At 34.5% G+C, this 22,781-nt stretch overlaps 1 protein-coding gene across 2 annotated transcripts in view; it reads right to left on the reverse strand.

Annotated features, from left to right (window-relative positions):
* The window catches only part of REDIC1 (regulator of DNA class I crossover intermediates 1), an 84,536-nt gene that overhangs the window by 41,838 nt on the left and 19,917 nt on the right, over window positions 1-22,781 (reverse strand). For both annotated transcript variants that reach the window (XM_061416465.1, XM_061416466.1), the window contains exons 3-6: window positions 21,563-21,701; window positions 17,134-17,266; window positions 16,611-16,659; window positions 8,600-8,715 (exon numbers count right to left, since the gene is read on the reverse strand). In XM_061416465.1, coding sequence (XP_061272449.1) covers window positions 8,600-8,715; window positions 16,611-16,659; window positions 17,134-17,266; window positions 21,563-21,701 — 437 coding nt within the window. The remainder of the gene's footprint in view (window positions 1-8,599; window positions 8,716-16,610; window positions 16,660-17,133; window positions 17,267-21,562; window positions 21,702-22,781) is intronic.

Genomic DNA, 22,781 nt, shown 5'->3' on the forward strand with positions numbered 1-22,781 from the left:
ACAGAAAAAGTAGAAACAGTGTCAGATTTCATTTTCCTGGTCTCCAAAATCAACGCAGATAGTGACTGCAACAACAGAATTAAAATATGCTTGCTCCTTGGAAAAAAATCTATGACAAATCTAGACAGTATATTAAAAGCCAGAGACATCACTTTGCCAAGAAAAGTCAGTTTAGTGAAAGTTATGGTTTTTCCAGTAGTCATGTATGAATGTGAGAATTGGACCATAAAGAAAGCTGAGTGCCAAAGAACTGATGCTTTCAAACTGTGGTGCTAGAGAGGACTCTTGAGAGTCCTTTGGTCTGTAAGGAGATTAAACCAGTCAGTTCTAAAGAAAATCAACCCTGAATATTTATTGGAAAGACTGATATCCTTTAGGATGGACTGGTTGGATCTCCTTGCAGTCCAAGGGACTCTCAAGAGTCTTCTCCAGCACCACAGTTCAAAAGCATCAATTCTTCAGTGCTCAGCTTTATAGTCCAACTCTCACATCCATACATGACAACTGGATAAACCATAGTTTCAATAGATGGACCTTTGTTGGCAAAATAGTATCTCTGCTTTTTAATATGTATCTAGCTTGGTCATAGCTTTTCTTCCAAGGAGCAAGTATCTTTTAATTTCAAGGCTGCAGTCACCATCTGCAGTGATTTTGGAGCCCAAGAAAATAAAGTCTGTCACTGTTTCCACTGTTTCCCCATCCATTTGCCATGAAGTGACAGGACCAGATGCCATGATCTTTGTTTTCAGAATGTTGAGTTTTAAGCCAGTTTTTTCACTCTTCTGTTTCACTTTCATCAAGAGGCTCTTTAGTTCTTCTTCGCTTTCTGCCATATGGGTGGTGTCATCTGCATATCTGAGGTTATTGATATTTCTCCTGGCAATCTTGACTCCAGCTTGTGCTTCATTCAGTCTGACATTTCGCATGATGTACTCTGAATAGAATAATAAGCAGGGTGACAATATATAGCCTTGACATACTCCTTTCCAGATTTGGAACCAGTCTCTTGCTCCAAGTTCAGTTCTAACTGTTGCCTCTTGATCTGCATACAGATTTCTCAGGAGGAAGGTCAGGTGGTCTGGTATTCCCAACTCTTTAAGAGTTTTCTGCAGTTTGTTGTGATCCACACAGTCAAAGGGTTTGGCATAGTCAATAAAGCAGAAGTAGATGTTTTTCAGGAATTCTCTTGCTTTTTTGATGATCCAATGGATGTTGGCAGTTTGATCTCTGGTTCCTCTGTCTTTCCTAAATCCAGCTTGAACATCTGGAAGTTCCCAGTTCACATACTGTTGAAGCCTGGCGTGGAGAATTTTGAGCATTACTTTGATAGTGTGTAATGTGCTATTAGTGTAATGAGTGCAATTGTGCGGTAGTTTGAGCATTCTTTGGCATTGCCTTTCTTTGGGATTGGAATGAAAACTGACCTTTTCCAGTCTCTTAAGATTTGTAAAGAAACAGTTCAGATTTTATTTTTTTCATAAACATGTCTCAATCAGGATCCTTTTCAATAAAACAAAACAATTTTAAGAAAATAAAATAATTGCAAGGATGTTAGCCTGTAATTTTCTTTCTTGGTGGTATCTTTGTCTGATTTTAGTATCAGACTGATGGTGGCTTCATAGAATGTCTTTGGGAGTATTCCTTCTTCTTCAATTTTTTGGAAGAGTTTGAAAAGAATTGGTATAATTTTTTCTTTGTATGTTTGGTAGAATTCACCTGTGGAGCCATCTGGTCCTAGACTTATGTTTGTAGGGGCGTTTATTATTATTATTATAGACTCTATTTTATTTCTAGCAATTGACCAGTTAAATTTATCTATTTCTTCTTTACTCAGTTTTGGCAAGCTGTATGTTTCTAGAAAATTGTCCATTTCTTTTAGGTTATCAAATTTGTTGGCAAATATTCACAGTAATTTCTTAACTTTTTTTGTACTTCTGCAGTATCAATTATGATTTATCCTTTCATTTCTTACTTTCCTTTTTTGGGTCTTCTCTCTTTTCTTGTGAGCCTGGCCAAAGGTTTGTTAACTTTGTTTACCTTTTCAATGAAGTAACTCGGTTATATTGTTTTTCTACTGTTTTTAATCTCTATTTTATTTCCTCTGATCTTCATTATCTGCTTCCTTTGGCTGACTTTAGGTTTTGTTTGTTCTTTGTCTAATTCTTTATAGGTGGTGGGTTGTGTTGTTTAAGATTTTTCTTGTTTCTTAAAGAAGGCCTGTATTGCTATGAACTGCCCTCTAAGAACACCTTTTGCTGTATTCCATAAATTTTGTAAGGTTGTGTTTTGTCATTTGCCTCAAGGTATTTTTTAATTAATTAATTAATGTTTGGCTGTGCTGGGTCTTCATTGCTGTGCAGGCTTTTCCCTAGTTGCAGCGAGCCAGAGCTACTCTTCATTGTGGGCATGGGCTTCTCATTGTGGTGGCTTCTCTTGTTGTGGAGCACAGGCTCTAGGGCATGCAGGCTTCAGTACTGAGTCCATATTGAAGCATAGAGGCTCAGTAGTTGCAGTTCCTGGCCTCTAGACCACTGGTTCAGTAGTTGTGGCACATGGGCTTAGCTGCTTCATGACATGTGGGATCTTCCTGGACCAGGGATCAAACCTGTGTCTCCTGCATTAACAAGCAGACTCTTTAACACTGAGCCACCAGAGAACCCAACCTCAAGGTATTTTCTAAGTTTCTTCTTTGATTTCACTACTGACCCACTGTTTTTTCAGTAAGAAGAAAACTACAGGCCAGTATCTTTGATGAACATAGATGTAGAAATTCTCAACAAAACCTTAGGAAATCAAATCCAACAACACATAAAAAAGACCATACACGATTACCAAGTTGGAGTCATCCCACAATTACAAGAATGGTTCAACATACACAAATCAATGTGATATATCAACAAAAGAAAAGATAAAAACCACATGATACAGAAAAAAAAATTGATAAAATTCAACATCAATTCATGACAGAAACCCTTATGAAAGGGTAGAGAGGGAATATATTTCAACATAATACAAAATATTTATGTCTGACTCATATAATACTCAATGGTGAAAGGCTAAAATCCTTTATGCTAAAATCTGGAACCAAAAAAGGATACCCACTCTCATCACTTCACTTCAACATAGTATTGGGAGTCCCAGCCACAGCAATCAGACAAGAAAAAGAAATAAAAGGTATTTGAACTGGTAGGGAAGTAGCAAAATTGTCAATTTACCACTTGATGGTAAGATGACATGAGATTATATATAGAAATCACTAAAGACTCCATACAAAAATTATTATAACTAATAAATTCAGCAAAGTAGCAGGATACAAGATTAATATACAGAAATTGGTTCCATTTCTTTACATTAACAATAAAATAAGAGAAAGGGAACATGAAAAAAATCATTATCTTGCAAAACTGCATCAAAAAATGCTTGGGAATAAACCTCACTAAGGAGGTGAAAGACACATCTGAAAACTACAAAACATTAACAGTAGAAATTGAAGATAATTCAAAGAAATGGGTTCTTGGGTTGGAAGAATCCATACTGTGACAATGGCCATACTATCCAAAGCAATCTACAGATTTAATGCGATCCTTATTAAATTACCCATGATATTTTTTCACAGAACTAGAATGAATAATCCTAAAACTTATATGGAACTATAGAAGACCCAGAATTGCCAAAGTATCCTGAGGAAAAGAACAGAGCAGGAGTCGTAACTCTCCTAGACTTCAGATAATACTACCCAGCTGTAGAAATCAAAGCAGCATGTGACTGTCACAAAAACAGACATGTGGATCAATACAACAGAGTAGACAGCCCAGAAATAATCCCATGCAACTACAGACAGTTAATCTTTGACAAAGGAGGTAAGAATACACAATGGGGAAAGGGCAGTTTCTTCAGCAAGTAGTACTGGGAAAGTTAGCTACACAGAAATCAATGAAGTTAAGATTAAGAGCACACCCTTCCAAATTACACAAAAATAAACTCAAAAGGGCCTAAAGACTTAAATACAAGACAAGGCACTGTAAAATGTCTAGTAGAGAACACAGGCAAAACATTCTTTGACATAAATTACCCAGTATTTTCTTAGGTCAGTCTCCCAAGGCAACAGAAATAAAAGCAAAGATAAACAAATGGGATCTAATCAAACTTGCAAGCTTTTGCACAGCAAAAGAAACCATAAGCAAAATGAAAAGACAACCTATAGACTGGGAGGAAATATTTGCAAATGATACAACTGACAAGGGATTAATTTCCCAAATAGAGAAACAGCTCTTATAATTCAATAACAAATAAATAACCCAATTCAAAAATGGGCAGAAGACCTAAATAGACAATTCTCCAAAGAAGACATATGTATGGCCAATAGGTGCATGAAAAGTTTCTCTAACTATTCGAGAAATGCAAATCAAAACTTCTGACCTCACACCAGTCAGAAGGGCCACCATTAAAATGTCTACAAATAAATGCTAGAGAGGGTGTGGAGTAAAAGGAACCCTCCTTTGCTACTGGAAGGAATTTAATTTGGTACAGCACTGTGGAAAACAGTATGGAGGGGCTCCTTAAAAAGCTAAAAATAGAATTACCATATTATCCAACAATATCATTTCTGGGCATATACCCAGATAAAACTATAATTCAAAAGATACATGCACCTCTATATTTGTAGCAGTACTATTTACAGTATCCAAGACATGGACATAACCTAAATGTCCACTGACAGAGGAATGGATAAAAAGATATATATTAAATCTATATGATGGAATATTACTCAGCCATAAAAAAGAATGAAATAACGCTATCTGCAGCAACATGGATGGACATAGATGTTATCACACTAAGCAAAGTCAGTCAGAAAGAGGAAGACAAATACCATATGATATCATTTATACGTAGAATCTAAAATAGGACACAAACATACCTATCTATGAAACAGACTCGTGGACATAGAGAACAGACTTGTGGTTGCCAAGTGGGGTTTGGGGGAGAGGAAGATTAGGAGTTTTGGATTAGTAGATGCAAGCTATTACATATAGGATGGATAAACAACAAGGTCCTACTGTATAGCACAGGAAACTATATTCAATAACCTGTAATAAACTATAGCAGAAAAGAATATGAAAAAGAAATATATATGTTTAACTGTGTCATTTTGCTATACAGCAGAAATTAACAAGTGTAAATCAACTATACCTCAAAAAAATTTTTTTAATGAAAATAATTCCATTCATAACAGCATAAAAAGAATAAAATACTTAACAATATAAACATGAGGCTTATCGAAAGCTACTGTAATTAATTTCATTACATAGAAAACTATTGTAATTACTGAGAAAAAAAAGGATGTTAAGTAAGATGGAATATTATTCATCCCTAAAAATAAAAATTCTCCTATTTATGACAACATGAATGAACAGGGAGAATATTACGCTAAGTGAAATAACCAGACACAGAAAAATACTGTAAGATCTCACTTAAATGTAGAATCCCAAATTAAAAAAGGCAGAGGGTACTATCATGGTTGCTAGGGGCTGAGGAAGCGGGGGAAATGGAGAGATATTGGTCCAAGTGTACAAATTTCCAGTCACAAGATGAATAAGCTCTGGGGATCTGTACAACACGGTGACTATAGTCTTAATGCTACATTTACTCTTGAAATTTGTTAACAGAATAGATCTTAAATGGTCTCACCATACATATAATAATGATAACTATGTGAGGTGATCGATGTGTCAATTAGCTTGATCGTGGTAATCATTTGAATATGTGTATGCCTATTAAATCATCAGAGCAGACAACTTAAATACATACAATTTTTATTCATCAGATTATAGGTCAATAAAGCTGACGAGAAAGAAAAGCTCACTTCAAGTACACTGGAAAGTTCTCTCGTGCCCTCTAAGTTCAAAGTAACCACTATTCTGCTTGCTGTCTGAATGTCATATAAATTAAATTATACAATGATTCTCTTTTTGTGTTGAGATTTATGCATATTCTTGCTTGCTATGACATATATTAGTAGCTCACTTTTTTCATTTCTGTGTACTATTCCATTATATGAATATCATATAATATTCTATTCTTAATGGACATCTAGGTTAGTTCAAGTTTGGGGCTATTAAGAATAAAGCTCTTATGACATACATATGACAAAAATTGACTAGAAACATTTCATGTTCATGGATTAGAAGAGCCACTATTGTTAAAATGTTAAAATTTTCCCAAAATTGGTCTAAAGATTCAAAACAATCCCTATAAAAATCAAATTAAACATCCTTTTCCCCAGAAATGGACAGGCTGATCCTAAAATTCATATGAAAATGCAAAGGACTAAGACAAGCTAAAACATTTTTGAAAAAGAAGAATAAATTGGAGGACTAATACAATTCCCAATTTCAAAACTTATGGTAAAGCTTTAGTAGTTGAGACAGTGTGACAAACATAAAAACAGACATGATTTTTCAATAGAATGGAACTGAGATTACGGGGGAAAATAATTTATACTTTTGTCAATTAATTTTTAACAAACGTCTCAAAGCACTCAATGGGGTAAAGATATTCTTTTCTTTCCATAAATGCAAATGATGAAATCAGTTCCTTATTTCATCACACCATATCCTAATGTTCCTCACACCATACATAAAAAATTAACTCAAAGTGGAAAATGTTATATTGAAAACCACAAGACAGAAGTAAACAGAACAGAAAATCTTCATAACCTTGCCTCAGGCAAAGATTCATTAGCTTTGACACCATATGCATGATTCATAAATAAAAAATTAACCAATTGCATTTCATCAAAATTAAAACCTTTGTTAAAAAAAAAAAAAGGTTGGTGTCAAGAAGACACCATTAAGAAAATGAAAAGGCTAAGCATTTCACCAAAGATACATAAATGATTAGTAAGCACATGAAAAGATGCCAACATCATTAAAATCTCAATAAGATACCAGTACATGTTGACTAAAGTAGCATAAATTTTAAAAGACTAACCATACCATGTGTTGTCAAGAATGTACTGCAAATGGAGCTCTCATTCTTTGCTGATGGGAATGTAGAAATGACACAAATCACTTGGGAAACAAGTCTGCCAGTTTCTTAAAATGTTAAACATACACTAGCCATTCCATATGTAGATATCTGGTGGTGGTTTAGTCGCCAAGTCGTGTTTGACTCTTGGGCGACCCCATGGACTGTAGCCTGCCAGGCTCTTTGGTCCATGGGATTCTCCATGCAAGAATATGGAGTTGGTTGTCATTTCCTTCTCCATGGAATCTTCCCAACCCAGGACTCAAACTTGGGTCTCCTGCATTGCAGGCAGATTCTTCACCAACTGAGCTATGAGGGAAGCCCTGTAGATATTTACCCAACAGAAATGAAAACATATATTCAAATAAGATTTCAACATCAATGTTCATAGCAGCTTCATTTTGGAATAGCCAAAACTGGAAGGAAAAAAAACAACTGTCTATCAACAGATGAATAAATTTTGCTATATTCATACAATGGAAAACTACTCAGCAATAAAAAGAAATGGATTTACTGAACACACAATAAACAACAAAGATGAATCTCAAAGTAATTATGCTGAGTGAAAAAAAAAAAAAAAAAACCAAAAATGGGAAAACATACTGTATAATGCCACTTACAGACTAATCGATAGTAACAGATATCACATCAACGGTTGCCTTGGGATGGGAGTAAGTGATGTGAAATGACCAGAAGAATGGATTTACAAAGGTGCCCAAGAAACTACAGGAGATGATGAGTAAGTTCATTATTTTTAAAATACGCCAAAACTTACCAAAGTGCACATTTTAGGTAAGTTCAGTTTGTTATATGTTGATTATACATTAATAAAGTTGTTTTTGAAAAATCTCAGAACAAAGAGAAAAAAGTAGTGTTTTGTGGCTTTTACAATTCTCCAGGCAAGAAGCAGTGTTTGCTTAGACTGGGATGGAACCATTAGAGATGAAAACGTAAGTAAATAATATTAAGGTTTCTTAGAATGCAGAAATGACAATACTTTGTTGGTGCAATGTATATTGAGAGATAAAGAAAAGGAAGAAATCAAGGACAACTTTTATTTTGGCTTAAGCAACTGAGTGAATAGTGGTGCTATCTATTAATATGAAGACTTGGATAGGACTGCAGAGTCAAGGTTTCTCATCACAATTAACAAGAAATAATTCAAACTGGTTTGACAATTTCAATGGATTAAAAAAAAAAAGAACTAGGGTTTATATACAGACATCTAGAAAATAAAAATAGGGCACTGATCAACTACCAGATATGAAAAAGAAGTTAATACGATATGACACAGTAAAGGAAACTAGTAATTCATGGAAATTATAAAACAGGTGCAAAACACCTTGGCCCCAAATATTTTTTTAAATAAATTAGTTAAAGGTCAATTCGACAATAATTATTTAAAAGTGATTTAATGAAATACTATATTTTATTGATAGTGTTTTTATTCTAGCAGTAATATTTAGGTATGTTTACATCTCTAACTAAAAATAGTTGTGTCTGTTAAAAGCAAATTAATAATTTAAGAAACAAATGCTACAGGTTCTTTATTACCTTCAACATCTTTGCTTACCTGTTTAATCTTTTAAATAATGGTCCAGATTGTGCTGTATCATATGATGGATTGAAAGTATCTTGATTTTCATTTAATTTAGAAACCAAGGAATGAGAATAATTAACATTACTGAGCTGAAAAAGAAAGGAAGAGCTGCCAAAATGGTAATGTACAGATACACAATTTAAATTATTTATTATAAAATGCCATTTAAGTGAATATACATATATTCAAAAAATGTATTATTTTAATCTAAAAGAAAATAATTGCACCCTAATTGAAAATAAAATAGTTTCTAACAATGAAAGCATATCAGTATTTGAGTGATTATTAAAATAATATGGTTGATACTATGGAGAGCTACATATTTTACACTGGTTAAAAAATACCCAGAACACCAGGATCTGAGTAAATAAAAGTTAAATTTCTCTCATAGAAATCACATAATCTTTTCAAGAAAACAGCTGTACCTAACTCAGTTTTTCCATCTACTGAGTAAAATTTTAGACTGCTACTTTAATATTTCTGAATATCAATATCATTGAGTGCAAAATGCAGAAAGGATTGGAAGACTATTGAGAAAAGTAATTGAAATAATCCATTTATTAATGGGGAAAGATATTTTATTGGCTCAACATTAATCTATCCAGCAATAATAATTTACATCTGCAGTATATATTTATCTGTAAGCCATGAAACATAGAGATAAGTCCAAAGAAAATCAATGACAGAAATAGAAAAAAAGAGAGAGGGAGACAAAAAGAGATACTGAAAGGCTTCAAAAAAATATAAAGGTTTAAAGTAAGGGAAAGTTGAAAATAAAGTCTTATAATACATCTCAGTGTCAAAGAAACAGTGGCAGAAGCACAGAGACAAATTCATTCCTCAGAGTGAGTAACACACAAACAAATCAAAAGAGAGGGGAATATTATATATTGGCTCAAATATTAACTTCTCCAGGGCAGTGAGAAGTGAGTCCCAGACCAAATTTTTTTCTTTTTTTTTTCAATTAATTTTCCTTTGTATCTTATAATTTCATTTCAGTTCTTCTCACTTTTCTTCAAATCCCTCCAAATAAACTATTAAATACTTCACTAAAACTTCACAACGTGACAATATGCCTTCAGTTCAGTTCAGTTCAGTCGCTCAGTCGTGTCCAACTCTTTGCGACCCCATGAATCACAGCACGCGAGGCCTTCCTGTCCATCACCAACTCCCGGAGTTCACTCAAACTCACGTCCATCGAGTCGGTGATGCCATCCAGCCATTTCATCCTCTGCCGTCCCCTTCTCCTCCTGCCCTCAATCCCTCCCAGCATCAGAGTCTTTTCCAATGAGTCAACTCTTAGCCTAAGGGGGCCAAAGTACTGAAGTTTCAGCTTTAGCATCATTCTTTCCAAAGAACACCCAGGACTGATCAATATGCCTTGGACAGGTATAAAAGACTCTTGTTGCTGTCTTCTGCTCTATTAAGTATTGCATTATTTACCCTTCTGCAGATAATCACTAATCTATAATCTATTAGTAGGAGATTATTTAAATAGATTATAGAGCATTTCATTCTCTAGCCTATAAATTATTTAAAAGAATAAGCATGAGTTTTAAGCAGATCTAGGATGCAAGTTTTAGTCTTATAAATACAAAATGAAAGATAATGGAATATTTTTCACTGCATCCTTCAAAAATTATTGGGTTCTTAGATTAATAAGGCTAACACATATCACTGAAACATAATATCAGTACTTCAATTTTTCTTTTCTGAAAAACAGAAAACATACTTTAATAAAAGTGAATCATGGTGTATATTATATAGCTATAAAATACCATAACTATAACTAATAAATTTATAATTGCAAATTAATTTATAAATAATAAATATGGCATAAACCACTGCATGCTAAAATTGAGAGGAATTCAAAATAAATATTCCTGCTAATAAGACACAGCATTTATATAACCATTTTCCTCACTATCATTATATATTATTACAATAATCCCTGATGGCTCAGCAGGTAAAGAATCTGCCAGGAATGCAGGAGACACAAGAGACACAGGTTCAGTCTCTGGTCAGGAAGATCCCCTAGAGGATGAAATGGCAACCCACTCCAGTATTCTTGCCTGGAAAATACTATGGGCAGAGAAGGCTGGTGGGCTACAGTCCATGGGGTCACAAAAAGTCAGACACAAATGAGTGACTAAGCACAAGCACACACACATCTTTAATAATTTCATTTTTTAAATATATGTAAATTTAATAAAAAATCACTTCTTGGCATTTTCTATGAAAGATACATTTCAGAACTTTAAATTGTGAATTTTTAGTATTAACCTTAGTGCATAAATAATTAAACATTTTAGCATTACACATCTCTACATATTTGTGTAATTATAATTGAAATGCATATACCCAGTTGGCATCTGTCAAATCATGAAAAGAATCAAGTCATCATAATTCATACTTAATATAGGCTACTATGATATCACTGAAGTTATATATTGCTATTCACAGGACCCTTTCTATAACACATCTATTGGGCCACCATGACATCACCAACTATTCATTTACTGTGATTACAGTCATCATACTACTATGTAACACACTAAACGATTTTCAGTTTCACTATCAATTTTATTAAAAAATGATTTTTTCAAATATTTTTAAACAACATTTCAGTTTTTGAATTCATAATTTCCTACAGTGCAGAAAATTAATGTTTTTGCCCTAAGAGGAACTTTATACCTAATTTATATCCTATTGTGACTATATCTACAGCAAGTTACAACTAATATTTTAAAATCTATAAATAAGAACATATCATAAAATATAATGGTATCAAAATGCTAAGAACCTTCGATTCAAAGACACTTATTCATCCTGCCTTTTTTTATACGCAACTTTCTGAAGACTAAGTACTATTCTGGGAATGAAATTTTGTTTTGTAGTATTTCCAATGGAAGATACTTCTGCTGAAAAAGATAGTGGAGTGAAAATGCAGTTTTCTGTTCTGTTGAACTGAGGTTAAAACATTCTATGTGAACCCATGACTTGTGATAACTACAGGAAAGACACAATCATTTCATTTGCCAAAATGTATAAACGAGAGATGAGAAAAGTGAAAAATAAAAGCAAAAAAGGTCATGAGCTGCAGAAAAAGTTCCAAGGAAAGAAAGGCAAGTCAATCAGCAATTGACAAGACTTATTAGGACCAGAGAGTTTATCAGCTAAGATTATACTGAAGAGCTCCTTTTCACTGGACTTTATCATTCTTGGTCCTCTACACCCTCAGGTCCCATTCTACTACATGACATCTCCTAAAAATGGAAAACCTCAGTTTCATTAATACACAGGACAGCTGATGAGATTTTCAAGAGATTTTAGTATCACTGTTTTTATCTTTCTGTAGTTTAACGTTCAGGATGGGGAACACAGGTATACCTGTGGCGGATTCATTTCGGTATTTGGCAAAACTAATACAATATTGTAAAGTTTAAAAATAAAATAAAATTTAAAAAAAAAAGAAAAAACTTTAGCAATTTAAAGACAAGAAAGGATAAACATTACCATAGCCTTAGATCTTAATATTTCAAACTTCAATCACAATCTGTTCATTTTCTAATTGAATAGAATTTTATTTGCTAAAAGTAGCTCTAAGAGGGAAGTTTACAGTGATATAAGTTTATATCATGAAACAAGGAAAATCTCAAATGAACAATCTAATCTTATACCTAAAGCAACTAGAGAGAGAAGAATAAACAAAACCCAAAATTAGTAGAAGGAAAGAATTCATAAGTCTCATGAAGTAGACACTAAAAAACAACAGAAAATCAAAAAATTAAAAGTTAGTTCTTTGAAAAGATAAACAAAATTGATAAACTTTTACTCAGAATCAACAAGGAAAAAAGGGAAAGGGTCCAAATCAATAAAGTGAAAGTGTTAGTCACTCAGCTGTGTTTGACTCTTTGTGACCTCATGGACTGTAGCTCATCAGACTACTCTGTCCATAGAATTCTCCAGGCAAGTATACTGGAGTGGGTAGCCACTCCCTTCTCCAAGGGATCTTCCTGATCCAGGAATCAAACCAGGCTCTGCAGGCAGATTCTTTACTGTTTGAGCCACCAGGGAAGCCCCAAATCAATAAAATTAGCAATGAAAAAGAAGTTACAACCAACACTGCAGAAATACAAAGGACCACAAGAGACTGCTGGGTTTTCCTGGTGGCTCAGACGGTAAAGAATTTGCCTACAAAGCAGGAGACCCAGGTCCCAGGTTTATAAATCCTTAAAAAGGTACAATCTCTCAAGAATGAACAAGGAAGAAATAGAAAATATGACAGACCAATTGTAAGTACTGAAATTAAACCTGTAACTTTAAAACTTTCAATAAACAAAAGTCCAGGACCAGAAGACTTAACACATGAATTTTACCAAACATTTGGAGAAAAGTTAACAACTATCCTTCTGAAACTATTTCAAAAACTGCAGAGAAAGGTACACTTCCAAACTCATGGTATGAAGCCACCATCACCCTAATACAGAAAACAGACAAAGGTACTCCCCAAAATATTGGTACAGGCCAATATCACTGATGAAAAATCCTCAACAGAATATTAGCAAACTGAATCCAAGAATTCATTAAAAGGATTATATACCAGTAGTCATGTATGGATATGAGAGCTGGACCATAAAGAAGGTTTAGTGTTGAAGAACTGCTGCTTTTGAATTGTGGTCCTGGAGAAGACTCTTGAGAGTCCCTTGGACTGCAAGATCAAACCAGGAAATGAACCCTAACTATTCATTGGAAGGACTGATGCTAAAGCCAAAAATTCAATACTTCAGCCACCTGATACAAAGAACTGACTGAAGGCCCCTGATGCTGGGGAAGATTGAAGGCAGGAGAAGAAGGGGGCGACAGAGGATGCGATGGTTGGATGGCATCACAGTCTCAGTGGACATGAGTTTGAGCAAACTCTGGGAGATAGTGAAGGACAGGGAAGCGTGGCATGCTACAATTCATGGGATGCAGAGTAAAATCGACTTAGTGACTGAAAAACAAATGCCATGATCAAGTGGTATTTATCCCAGGGATACAAAGATTTTTCAATATCTACAAATCAGTGTAATATATACCACATTCACAAACTGAAGAATAAAAGTCATATGACCATATCAATAAATGCAGAAAAGCTTTTGATAAAATTTAACATCCATTTATGATAAAAACTCTCCAAAAAGTGGGAAAAGAGGGAACATATCTCAACATAATACAGGCCATTTATGACAAACTCACAGTAAACATCATACTCAACACATTTCCTCCAAGATCAGGTACAAGACAGGGATGTCCACACTTGCCACTTTTACTTAGTGCAGTTTTGGAAGTCCTGGCCATGGCAGTCAAAAAAGAAAGAGAAATTTAAAAAAAAAATTCAACTTGGAAAAGAGGTAAAACTGTCACTATTTGCAGATGACATAACACTATATTTGCTTCCCTGGTGGCTCAGCTGGTAAAAAACTTGCCCACAATGTGGGAGACCTGGGTTTGATCCCTGGGTTGGGAAAATCCCCTGGAGAAAGGAACAGCTACCCACTCCAGTATTCTGCCAGGAGAATTCCATGGACTGTATAGTCTATGGGGTCACAAAGAGTCAGACATGACTGAGAGACTTTCATACATAGAAAACCCTAAAGATGCTACCAGAAAACTTCTAGAGCACATCAGTGAATGCGGTAAAGTTGCAGGATACAAAATTAACATACAGAAATCTATTGCATTTCCATACATTCACAATGGAAGATCAGAAAGAGAAATTAAGGAAACAATTTCACTTACCATCACATCACAAAGATGAAAATATCTAGAAAGAGACCTGTCTAAGGAGGCAAAAGACCTATACTCTGAAAATGGTAAGACACTGATGAAAGAAACTGAAGATGACACAAACAGGTAGAAAGATATACCATGTTCCTGAACTGGAAGAATTAATGTTGTTAAAATGACTCCCTACCCAAGGCAATTTACAGATTCACTTTGGAGTATGGTATGAAGGTTCCTTAAAAACTAAAAATAGAGCTATCATATGCTCTTGCAATCCCACTCCTGGGGATATATCTGAAAAAAACCATAATTTGAAAAGATACAACCTAAATGTCCACGAACAGATGAATGGATAAAGAATATGTGGTATATATATATTTACTCAGTTATAAAAAAGAACAAAATAATGCCATTTGCAGCAACATGGATAGACCTAGAGATAACCATACTAAGAAAAGTAACACAGACAGAGAAAGACAAATATCATAGGATATCACTTATAAGTGGAATCTAAAAAAATAAATACAAATGAACTTATCTACAAAACAGAAATAGACCCACAGACATAGAAAACAAACTTACAGTTACCAACGTTGAAAGTGGGGAGAGATAAACTAGGAAGTTGGGATTAACATATACACATATGCTTCCCAAGTGGCTCAGTGGTAAAGAATCTAGCTGCTAATGCAGGAGCCACAGGAAACGTGGGTTCAATTCCTGGGTCGGAAAGATCCCCTGGAGGAGGAAATGGCAACTCACTCCAGTATTCTTGCCTGGAAAATTCCATGGACAGAGGAGCCTGGTGGGCTACAGTCCATGTGGGTCACAAAGAATCAGATGGACATGACTGCATGACTGAGCACCCATGCACTACTATACACAAAGTGAATAACCAATAAGAACCTACTGGATAGCCCAGAGGACTATACTCAATACTTTGTAATAACTTGAACTTCCTTGGTGGTCCAGGGGTTAAGAATCCACCTTGCAATGCAGAAGATATGGGTCTGATCCCTGGTCTGGGAACTAAGGTCACATAAGCTGTAGAGCAACTAACCCTGCATGCTGCTACTACTGAGTGCATGTGCTCCAGAGCCCATAGGAAGAACACACATGCCACAACTAGAGAGTCCATGGCCTCAGCAAAAGTTCCCACATGACTTGTGTGCTGCAAGTTAAGAGCTGATGCTTCCAAATAAATATATAAACAAATACTTTAAAATATATATTTTGTAACAACCTATAAAAACATTGGAGAAGGCAATGGCAACCCACTCCAGTGTTCTTGCCTGGAGAATCCCAGGGACAGGAGCCTGGTCAGGGTTGCCATCTATGGGGTCGCACAGAGTCGGACACGACTGACCCGACTCAGCAGAAGCAGCAGCAGCATAAAGAAAAACATTAAAAAAACTAATGCCATCACTTCATGCCAAATAGATGGGAAAAAATAGGAAACAGTGACGGACTTCCTTTTCTTGAGCTCTAAAATCACCGTAGACAGTGACTGCACCCATGAAATTAAAAGATGCTTGGTTGGATGGCACTACTGACACAAGGGACAAGAGTCTGAGCAAACTCTGGGAGACAGTGAAGGACAGGGAAGCCTGGTGTGCTGCGGTCCCAGGATCACCAAGAGTTGGAGACGACTGAGCTACTTAACAACAATAATAAAGGAAACAAATTTAAATATATATATAATTAAGCCACTATGCTGTATACCTGAAACTAACACAACATTGTAAATCAACTATACTTCAATTTAAAAATAAGTAAATAAAATTTTTAAAAATTAAAATTTGCTAAAAAAATAATCATTTGCAATACTTTGAAAAATAATCCTAGGATCAACAAGACTATCAAAAATCACAGTTTCATATGAAATCAAATAATCTGATCACTGTGTGAAGAGATTAATTACTCAATGATCACATGAACCAAAAACAGGAATCTCCGAATGAACTATCCTTTACAGCTTGTCAGTAACAAGCAGAAGCAAATATTATGTACATATAGGCCTCATCTACATTATCAGAACTCCAAAATGTTTCTCATAAGCAATTGGTTAAAATATTCTTAAGGTGTAGGTTCCTTATATTAAAAACTTTTAAAAGAATAATTATAAATACGAAGTTTTTCCAGTATTTGAAAAATTTATATCATTTGTTGGCATATCACAACTATCAAAATAATAAAATTTAATTTAAAAAAACCTCACCTGAACTGGATCAAGTTCTTCCTTGGTGTCTAGTCTTTGATAGTATACACTAACAAAAATAAAATTTTAAGGTTAAAAATATAGATGGCAATAAAATTGACCATCTTTATATATCTATTTAAAATTCATACTGTTATATACAAATACGAAAACATATGGAAACATATGGAACTCTAAGTAACTCTATTCATTCCAGATCATATTATTGAGTTTTATAAAAATTATATTGTTATAAGAGAGATATTTTACAATAAAGTCAAACTATGTGTACAAAATCTTAGTAGGGACATTTGGTGATTTGATAAATGTCTTAATAGTCTAATGATATTATAGTAGCTAAACAAACAAAAACTGGAGCTATTATAGAAGAATAATTCCTCTGTATATCTTCCAGTGAGTAAAACGTAAAAACAATAATGACCATTTAAATACTATATAATAATATATGATGTTATAATATATATCATATATTAATGTAATATACATCAGATAGCTACATTAATATAACCTAGCTAAAACCTACTTGTTTTCTGTATCATCAATGCAGAGTTTAGATGGTACACAGTTAGGTGACATTGGAAGTTCTATATCATGCTTTCTTAGGGGCATTTTTATGTCTTTATTCATATTCACATGCATTGGTTTTCTCACAGTTTCTAGAATGAAAAAAATATAATTTATAAAAAATTATAAGAAAAATAAAATCTTTTTAAAGCATCATTTGATATACTATGTTCATTAAATAAACGCACATTTTAGAAATTTACTGAAACCATCTGTATTCTATATATGCTAGAAGTCATTACAATACTATCTCAGATATTTTGAATCATTCTTTTTACTTTATCATCTTATATACTCCTCTTGAAAGGGGTTCTATTAAATCCCTTCTACTTTTTTCTTCCTCTAATACTTCCTTGAAACCCAGACCATATCAGATATTGTCTTACACATTCTCATAGCACTATATAGGTTCTCGGTTATAACACTTACCATCCTTTCTTGTTTGTGATTAACTCTATTTCCCTCACTAGATTTTTTTAATTTATAAAAGCAGAATCTTTGTGTCTCTATAGAAAAAGTCTCTGTTTCGTCTGTTCAGTACTTGTAACAACTTTTCTTTTCTGGGAAATGTTTTTTACACATGCATCAACTATACAGTTCTAATGGAGACTTTCCACCATCTTATAAAACCCTGCTTTTCGGTAAAAATAATTCGTGAAGGGGTAGACATCTAACCCAAGAAGAATTAAGAACTGTTCCCTCTGTTTAGGAGTAACTGTTCCAGTGCTAAGACCTGGGGTAAGGCAATGCTCCTTCAGTGGAATTTTCAAAAGTTCAGGACCAGGTGAAACCTCTCTCAGTATTTCTCTAATGGCAAAACTAGGAGAGATGAGCAATGCTGGTTTTTTAAGGTAATGTTTTAAACCCCAATGATGAAGGCAGTCTGAGAGAATGAAGCTAATATCTGAAGTGAGAAAGAATCTTGATTGAATTCAAAGCCTCTGATTCAAGCAGTTTCTGAAGCCCAGCTGCACCACTGCCCTTCCTTTTAGTTAAGTACCTTGGTCCTTTCAAGGCTGCTGTAACTGGATGCAATAGACTGGGTGGATTATGAACAACAGAAATTTATTTCTCAGTCTGGAGGCTGGGATGTCCAAGATCAAGGTGCTGGCAAATTTGGTGTCTGGTGAGGGCCTGCTTCCTGTTTCTCAGACAACCATCTTCTCTCCCTCTGCTCTCAGATGGTAGAAAGGGAGAAAGAGCTCTCTGGGGTTTCGTTGTTGTTGTTGTTCAGTCACTAAGTTGTGTTCAACTCTGCAACCCCATGGATTGCAGCATGCCAAGCTTCTCTGTCCTTCACTATCTCAGACTTTGCTCAGATTCATATCCATTGAGTCCTTGATGCTATCTAACCATCTCATCCTCTGCTGCCTTTTTCTCCTTTTGCCCTCAATCTTTCCCAGCATCAGTGTCTTTTCCAATGACCTGGTTCTTCACAAAGTATTGGAGCTTCAGCTTCAACATCAGTCCTTCCAATGAATATTCAGGGTTGATTTCCTTTAGGGCTGACTTATTTGAACGTATCAGTTCTCTCGCATGCCGCTCTCTTTACATCCAGCTCTCACATCAGCACATGACTACTGAAAAAACCATAGCTTTGACCATATACATACCTTTGTCAGTAAAGTGACACCTCTGCTTTTTAATATGCTGTCTAGGCTTCTCATAGTTTTCCTTCCAAGGAGCAAGTGTCTTTTAATTTCATGGCTGCAGTCACTGTCCACAATGATTTCGGAGCCCAAGAAAAGACAATCTGTCGCTGCGTCTACTTTCTGCCCTTCTATTTGCCATGAAGTGACAGAACTGGATGCCATGATTTTCATTTTTTGAATGTTGAGGTTTAAGCCAGCTTTTACACTCTCCTCTTTCACCCTCATCAAAAGAATCTTCAGTTCCTCTTCACTTTCTACCATTAGAGTGGTATCATCTGCATATCTGAGGTTGTTGATATTTCTTTAATAAGGGTACAATTGTATTCATGAGAGTTCCACCCTTATGACCTAATTGCCTCCTAAAAGTCCCTCCTGAACCATTACAAGTTGGAATTTCAATACATCAATTTGGATGGGGGAACACAAACATTCAGTTCATAACATTATCTGAATGTCAGTTGAGCCTTACTTATAAAGTCTTGTTTTAAAGGACAGTAAAAATACCTCTATCTTCTACCCTTCTAAACTCCCGCCTGAGGCTCCTGTGACAAAAGATGGATTAACAAGAGGAAAGTATACAAACTTATTTAATATAAGTTTTACATAGAAAACTTCATAAGAAAATGAAGACCCAAAGAAGTGTTTAAACCTGAGTATTTTTACTTTAGGTTTGACGAAGAATGGAAAAGTTATGGAGAATGTGATAGGACAAAAAAGGAGTATGAGCAGAGTGTGTAGTAAATTGGGGAAAACAGCAATCCTGTTCATTTAGATTCCTCTCAGTGTCCCTCTGTTTGAGAGGAAGATGTTCCCAAGTTGAGGAACTAAGATCCTGTATGCTGCACATGGTCCAATTAAAAAAAAAAGTAAAAACTGTTTGACTCAAAATTATAGAACTCTTAAAAGAAAATATAGCAAACATAAAGGGTAAGCTCTTTGTTCTCCATTTTGGTAATTTTTTGCATTTGACATCAAAACAAAGGCAACTGAAGCAAAAATAAACAACTGAGACTACATTAAACTAAAAAGCTACTGCATAACAGAAGAAACCATTAACAAAATGAAAAGACAACCTAAGGAACGGGAGAAAGTATTTGTAAATCACATATTTGATTAAGGGGTTAATATCCACAATATATAAAGAATTCACATAACTCATTAGCAAAAAAAAAACTAATTTAAATATGGGCAGAGGACTTGAATAGATATTTTTCTAAAAACGACATACAAATGGCAAGGGGTACTCAATATTAGTAATCATCAGGAAAATGCAAAGCAAAACTACAATAACACATCTTCTCAAACCTGTAAGAAGGAATTATCAAAAAGACAAGAGATAACAAGTGCCAACAAGAATGTGGAGAAAAGGAAACACTTGTGCACTGCTGGTGGAAATGTAAATTGGTTCAGCCACTATGGAGAACAGAATGGAGGTTACTCAAAAAATTAGAAGACTAACACAAGATTCAGCAATACCCCTTCTGGGTATATATCCAAAAGAAATGAAAAAGGATCCTGAAGACAAATCTGCACTCTCATGTTCACTGAAGTATTATTCACAATAACCAAGATATGGAAACAACCTAAGTGTCTGTCAACGGATGAACGGATGTGGTGTATACATAAAATAGCCTTCAGCTTTGAGAAAGAAGAAAATCCTGCCAATTATGACAACATGGATGGACCCTGAAAATATTAAGCCAGACAGAAAAAGACAAATATGGCATGGTATCACTTACATGTGGAACCTTGGAAAAACAAAAAAGTCGAACTCATAGAAACACAGAGTAGAAGGTGGTTTCCAGGGGCTGAGGATGAGAGAGAAGGGGAAATAGGCAGAGGCTGGCAAAAGGGCACAAACTTTGAGCTGTATGATGATTAAGATCTGAAGATCTAATGTAAAATGTGAGTATAGTTGATAACAATATTATATAAGTAAAGAAAGTAAAATCAGATTTACAACAAAAAATTTTATTCCTAAAGTCCATGAATTATGTATTTACTTTTACTACAGTAAAAGTTTTTACTTTTGTAAACTGCTCTGTGGAGGGAGAAACAAAAAATGACAGAGAAAAGAAAAGAGGGGATACTAAGAATACTATAATCAATTTCTATCTATCATTTATGAACTCTTTTAAGCTCTCATTTTAGCACTTGTTTTAAAAATTAAGTATCAGACAAAGGTCCCTTGAGATAGAAAAAAAAGTAGTCTGATTAAACTTTTTTATTTACTTAAAAGAATCAAAGTGCAAGCCAAAATGAACTTTATGTTGAAGTATTAAGACTACTACAATTAACATCTCAAGAATGCCTGAGAAATTATTTATGTTGTGAGATCATTGAGACAAAAATCTTTTCAGCTCTTCCTTTTTAAATAGATTTTCTAAATAGTATAAGATAATAAACACATTTATTTCCTGCTCTTTAGCTGAACTTTGGTAACTAACTGCCAAGACAGAATAATGTAATAACTGAAACAGCTGCACTGTAATAAGTCTAACCATGCCTTATAAAATTAATTTTATATAACATTTATATAAACTAAAAATAAAAATAAATGGATTAAGGAATAAGAGATTTTAAGCAAAAATTAACAAATCTTCTTATTTAAGCAGGCAACTAAGTTTTAAAAGTTTCCTTTCCACATCCTTTGAGTTCTAAAATTACACTTATTAGAAAATTAAATCTTATAATCACATTAAAATTTAAAAAATGGTATTGGAAAAATTTACTTACCAGATATTTTCTTCTGGCAAGATATCTGATTTACCATATACAGGTTAAGGAGGTCTAAACTGACAGTAGAATTTTTGACAGGGGATAAAACTCCCAGTAATTTCATTTTTGATTTTAACCTTTTCTTTTCAAAATATTCCTAAAATAATTAGAAATAGAAAGTTATTGCAGCAACTATATGGTTTCAGGCAGAATCATAAATAATAAAAAGCAATAATGCAATCAAATAAATGACAATATTTTTATATTCTTGTGGCACACTATATGTTTACAAATGAATTAAAGTCAACCATGAAACTAGCAGTTTGCCTAAAGAGTCTAAATTTCACAGCCTCCTATACTACTGGTGGTAGAAATGTGAAATAATTCTCATCTGATAGCTTCTATTTCCATTGAAATACGAGACAAGGTCATCTAATTAGTATCAAGGAAAAAAGAACAAGGTTGGGGAAGAGAGGCTTGAGGAGACAAAGGACGGTATGAAATTTTCAAAGAGTAAGAAAGTGACATGACTAGAGGTCAATCCTTTAGGAAAGTGCCATGAGTCTTTTCTTATAAAGGTTCAAAAGAATGATCCAATACTTTTAAGATTATTTTTTTAAAAAATAGTCTGGGGACAAACTACATTCATAGATTATTTAGTATCAAGTGCTTATGTTACACACAATTCTAGGCATAGGAGATACAGAATGATTAAAAGTGGTAAGATCCCTTTTTTACGAATATATATTAATGGAGTGGGAGAAGAGAACAGAATCAATAAATTTATAAGAAAATGCCAGACTTTGAAAAGAGTGATAAATAGAAGGGAATACTGAAGAAAGAATAACTGGAGGGTGGGAAGCTATTTAGATGTAGTGATCAGAGAAAGTCAATCTAACAGATACTTTAGCTGAGACCCAAATATTGACAAGCCAGACACAAAATATCTCAAGGGAGACTATTCCAGAGACAGGGAAGAAGAATGGCAGAAAGAAGGTCATTATGGTTGAAATACAATGAAAAAAAGGGTGAGCAGTAAAACATAAGGTCAGAGAAGCAGGCAGGATGCAGATCCTTTAGGTCCTTTTAGGCTATGGTCGCATGTGTGCTGCTCAGCCATGTCTGACTCTTGTGACCCCATGTATGGCCCACCTGGCTCCTCTGTCCATGGAAGGACAAGAAAAGATTTCTCAGGTAAGAATAATGGAGTGAGTTGCCATTTCCTACTCCAGGGGAT

The sequence above is a fragment of the Bos javanicus genome, chromosome 5 (assembly GCF_032452875.1).
Source record: "Bos javanicus breed banteng chromosome 5, ARS-OSU_banteng_1.0, whole genome shotgun sequence".
Taxonomy (NCBI): Eukaryota; Metazoa; Chordata; class Mammalia; order Artiodactyla; family Bovidae; genus Bos; species Bos javanicus.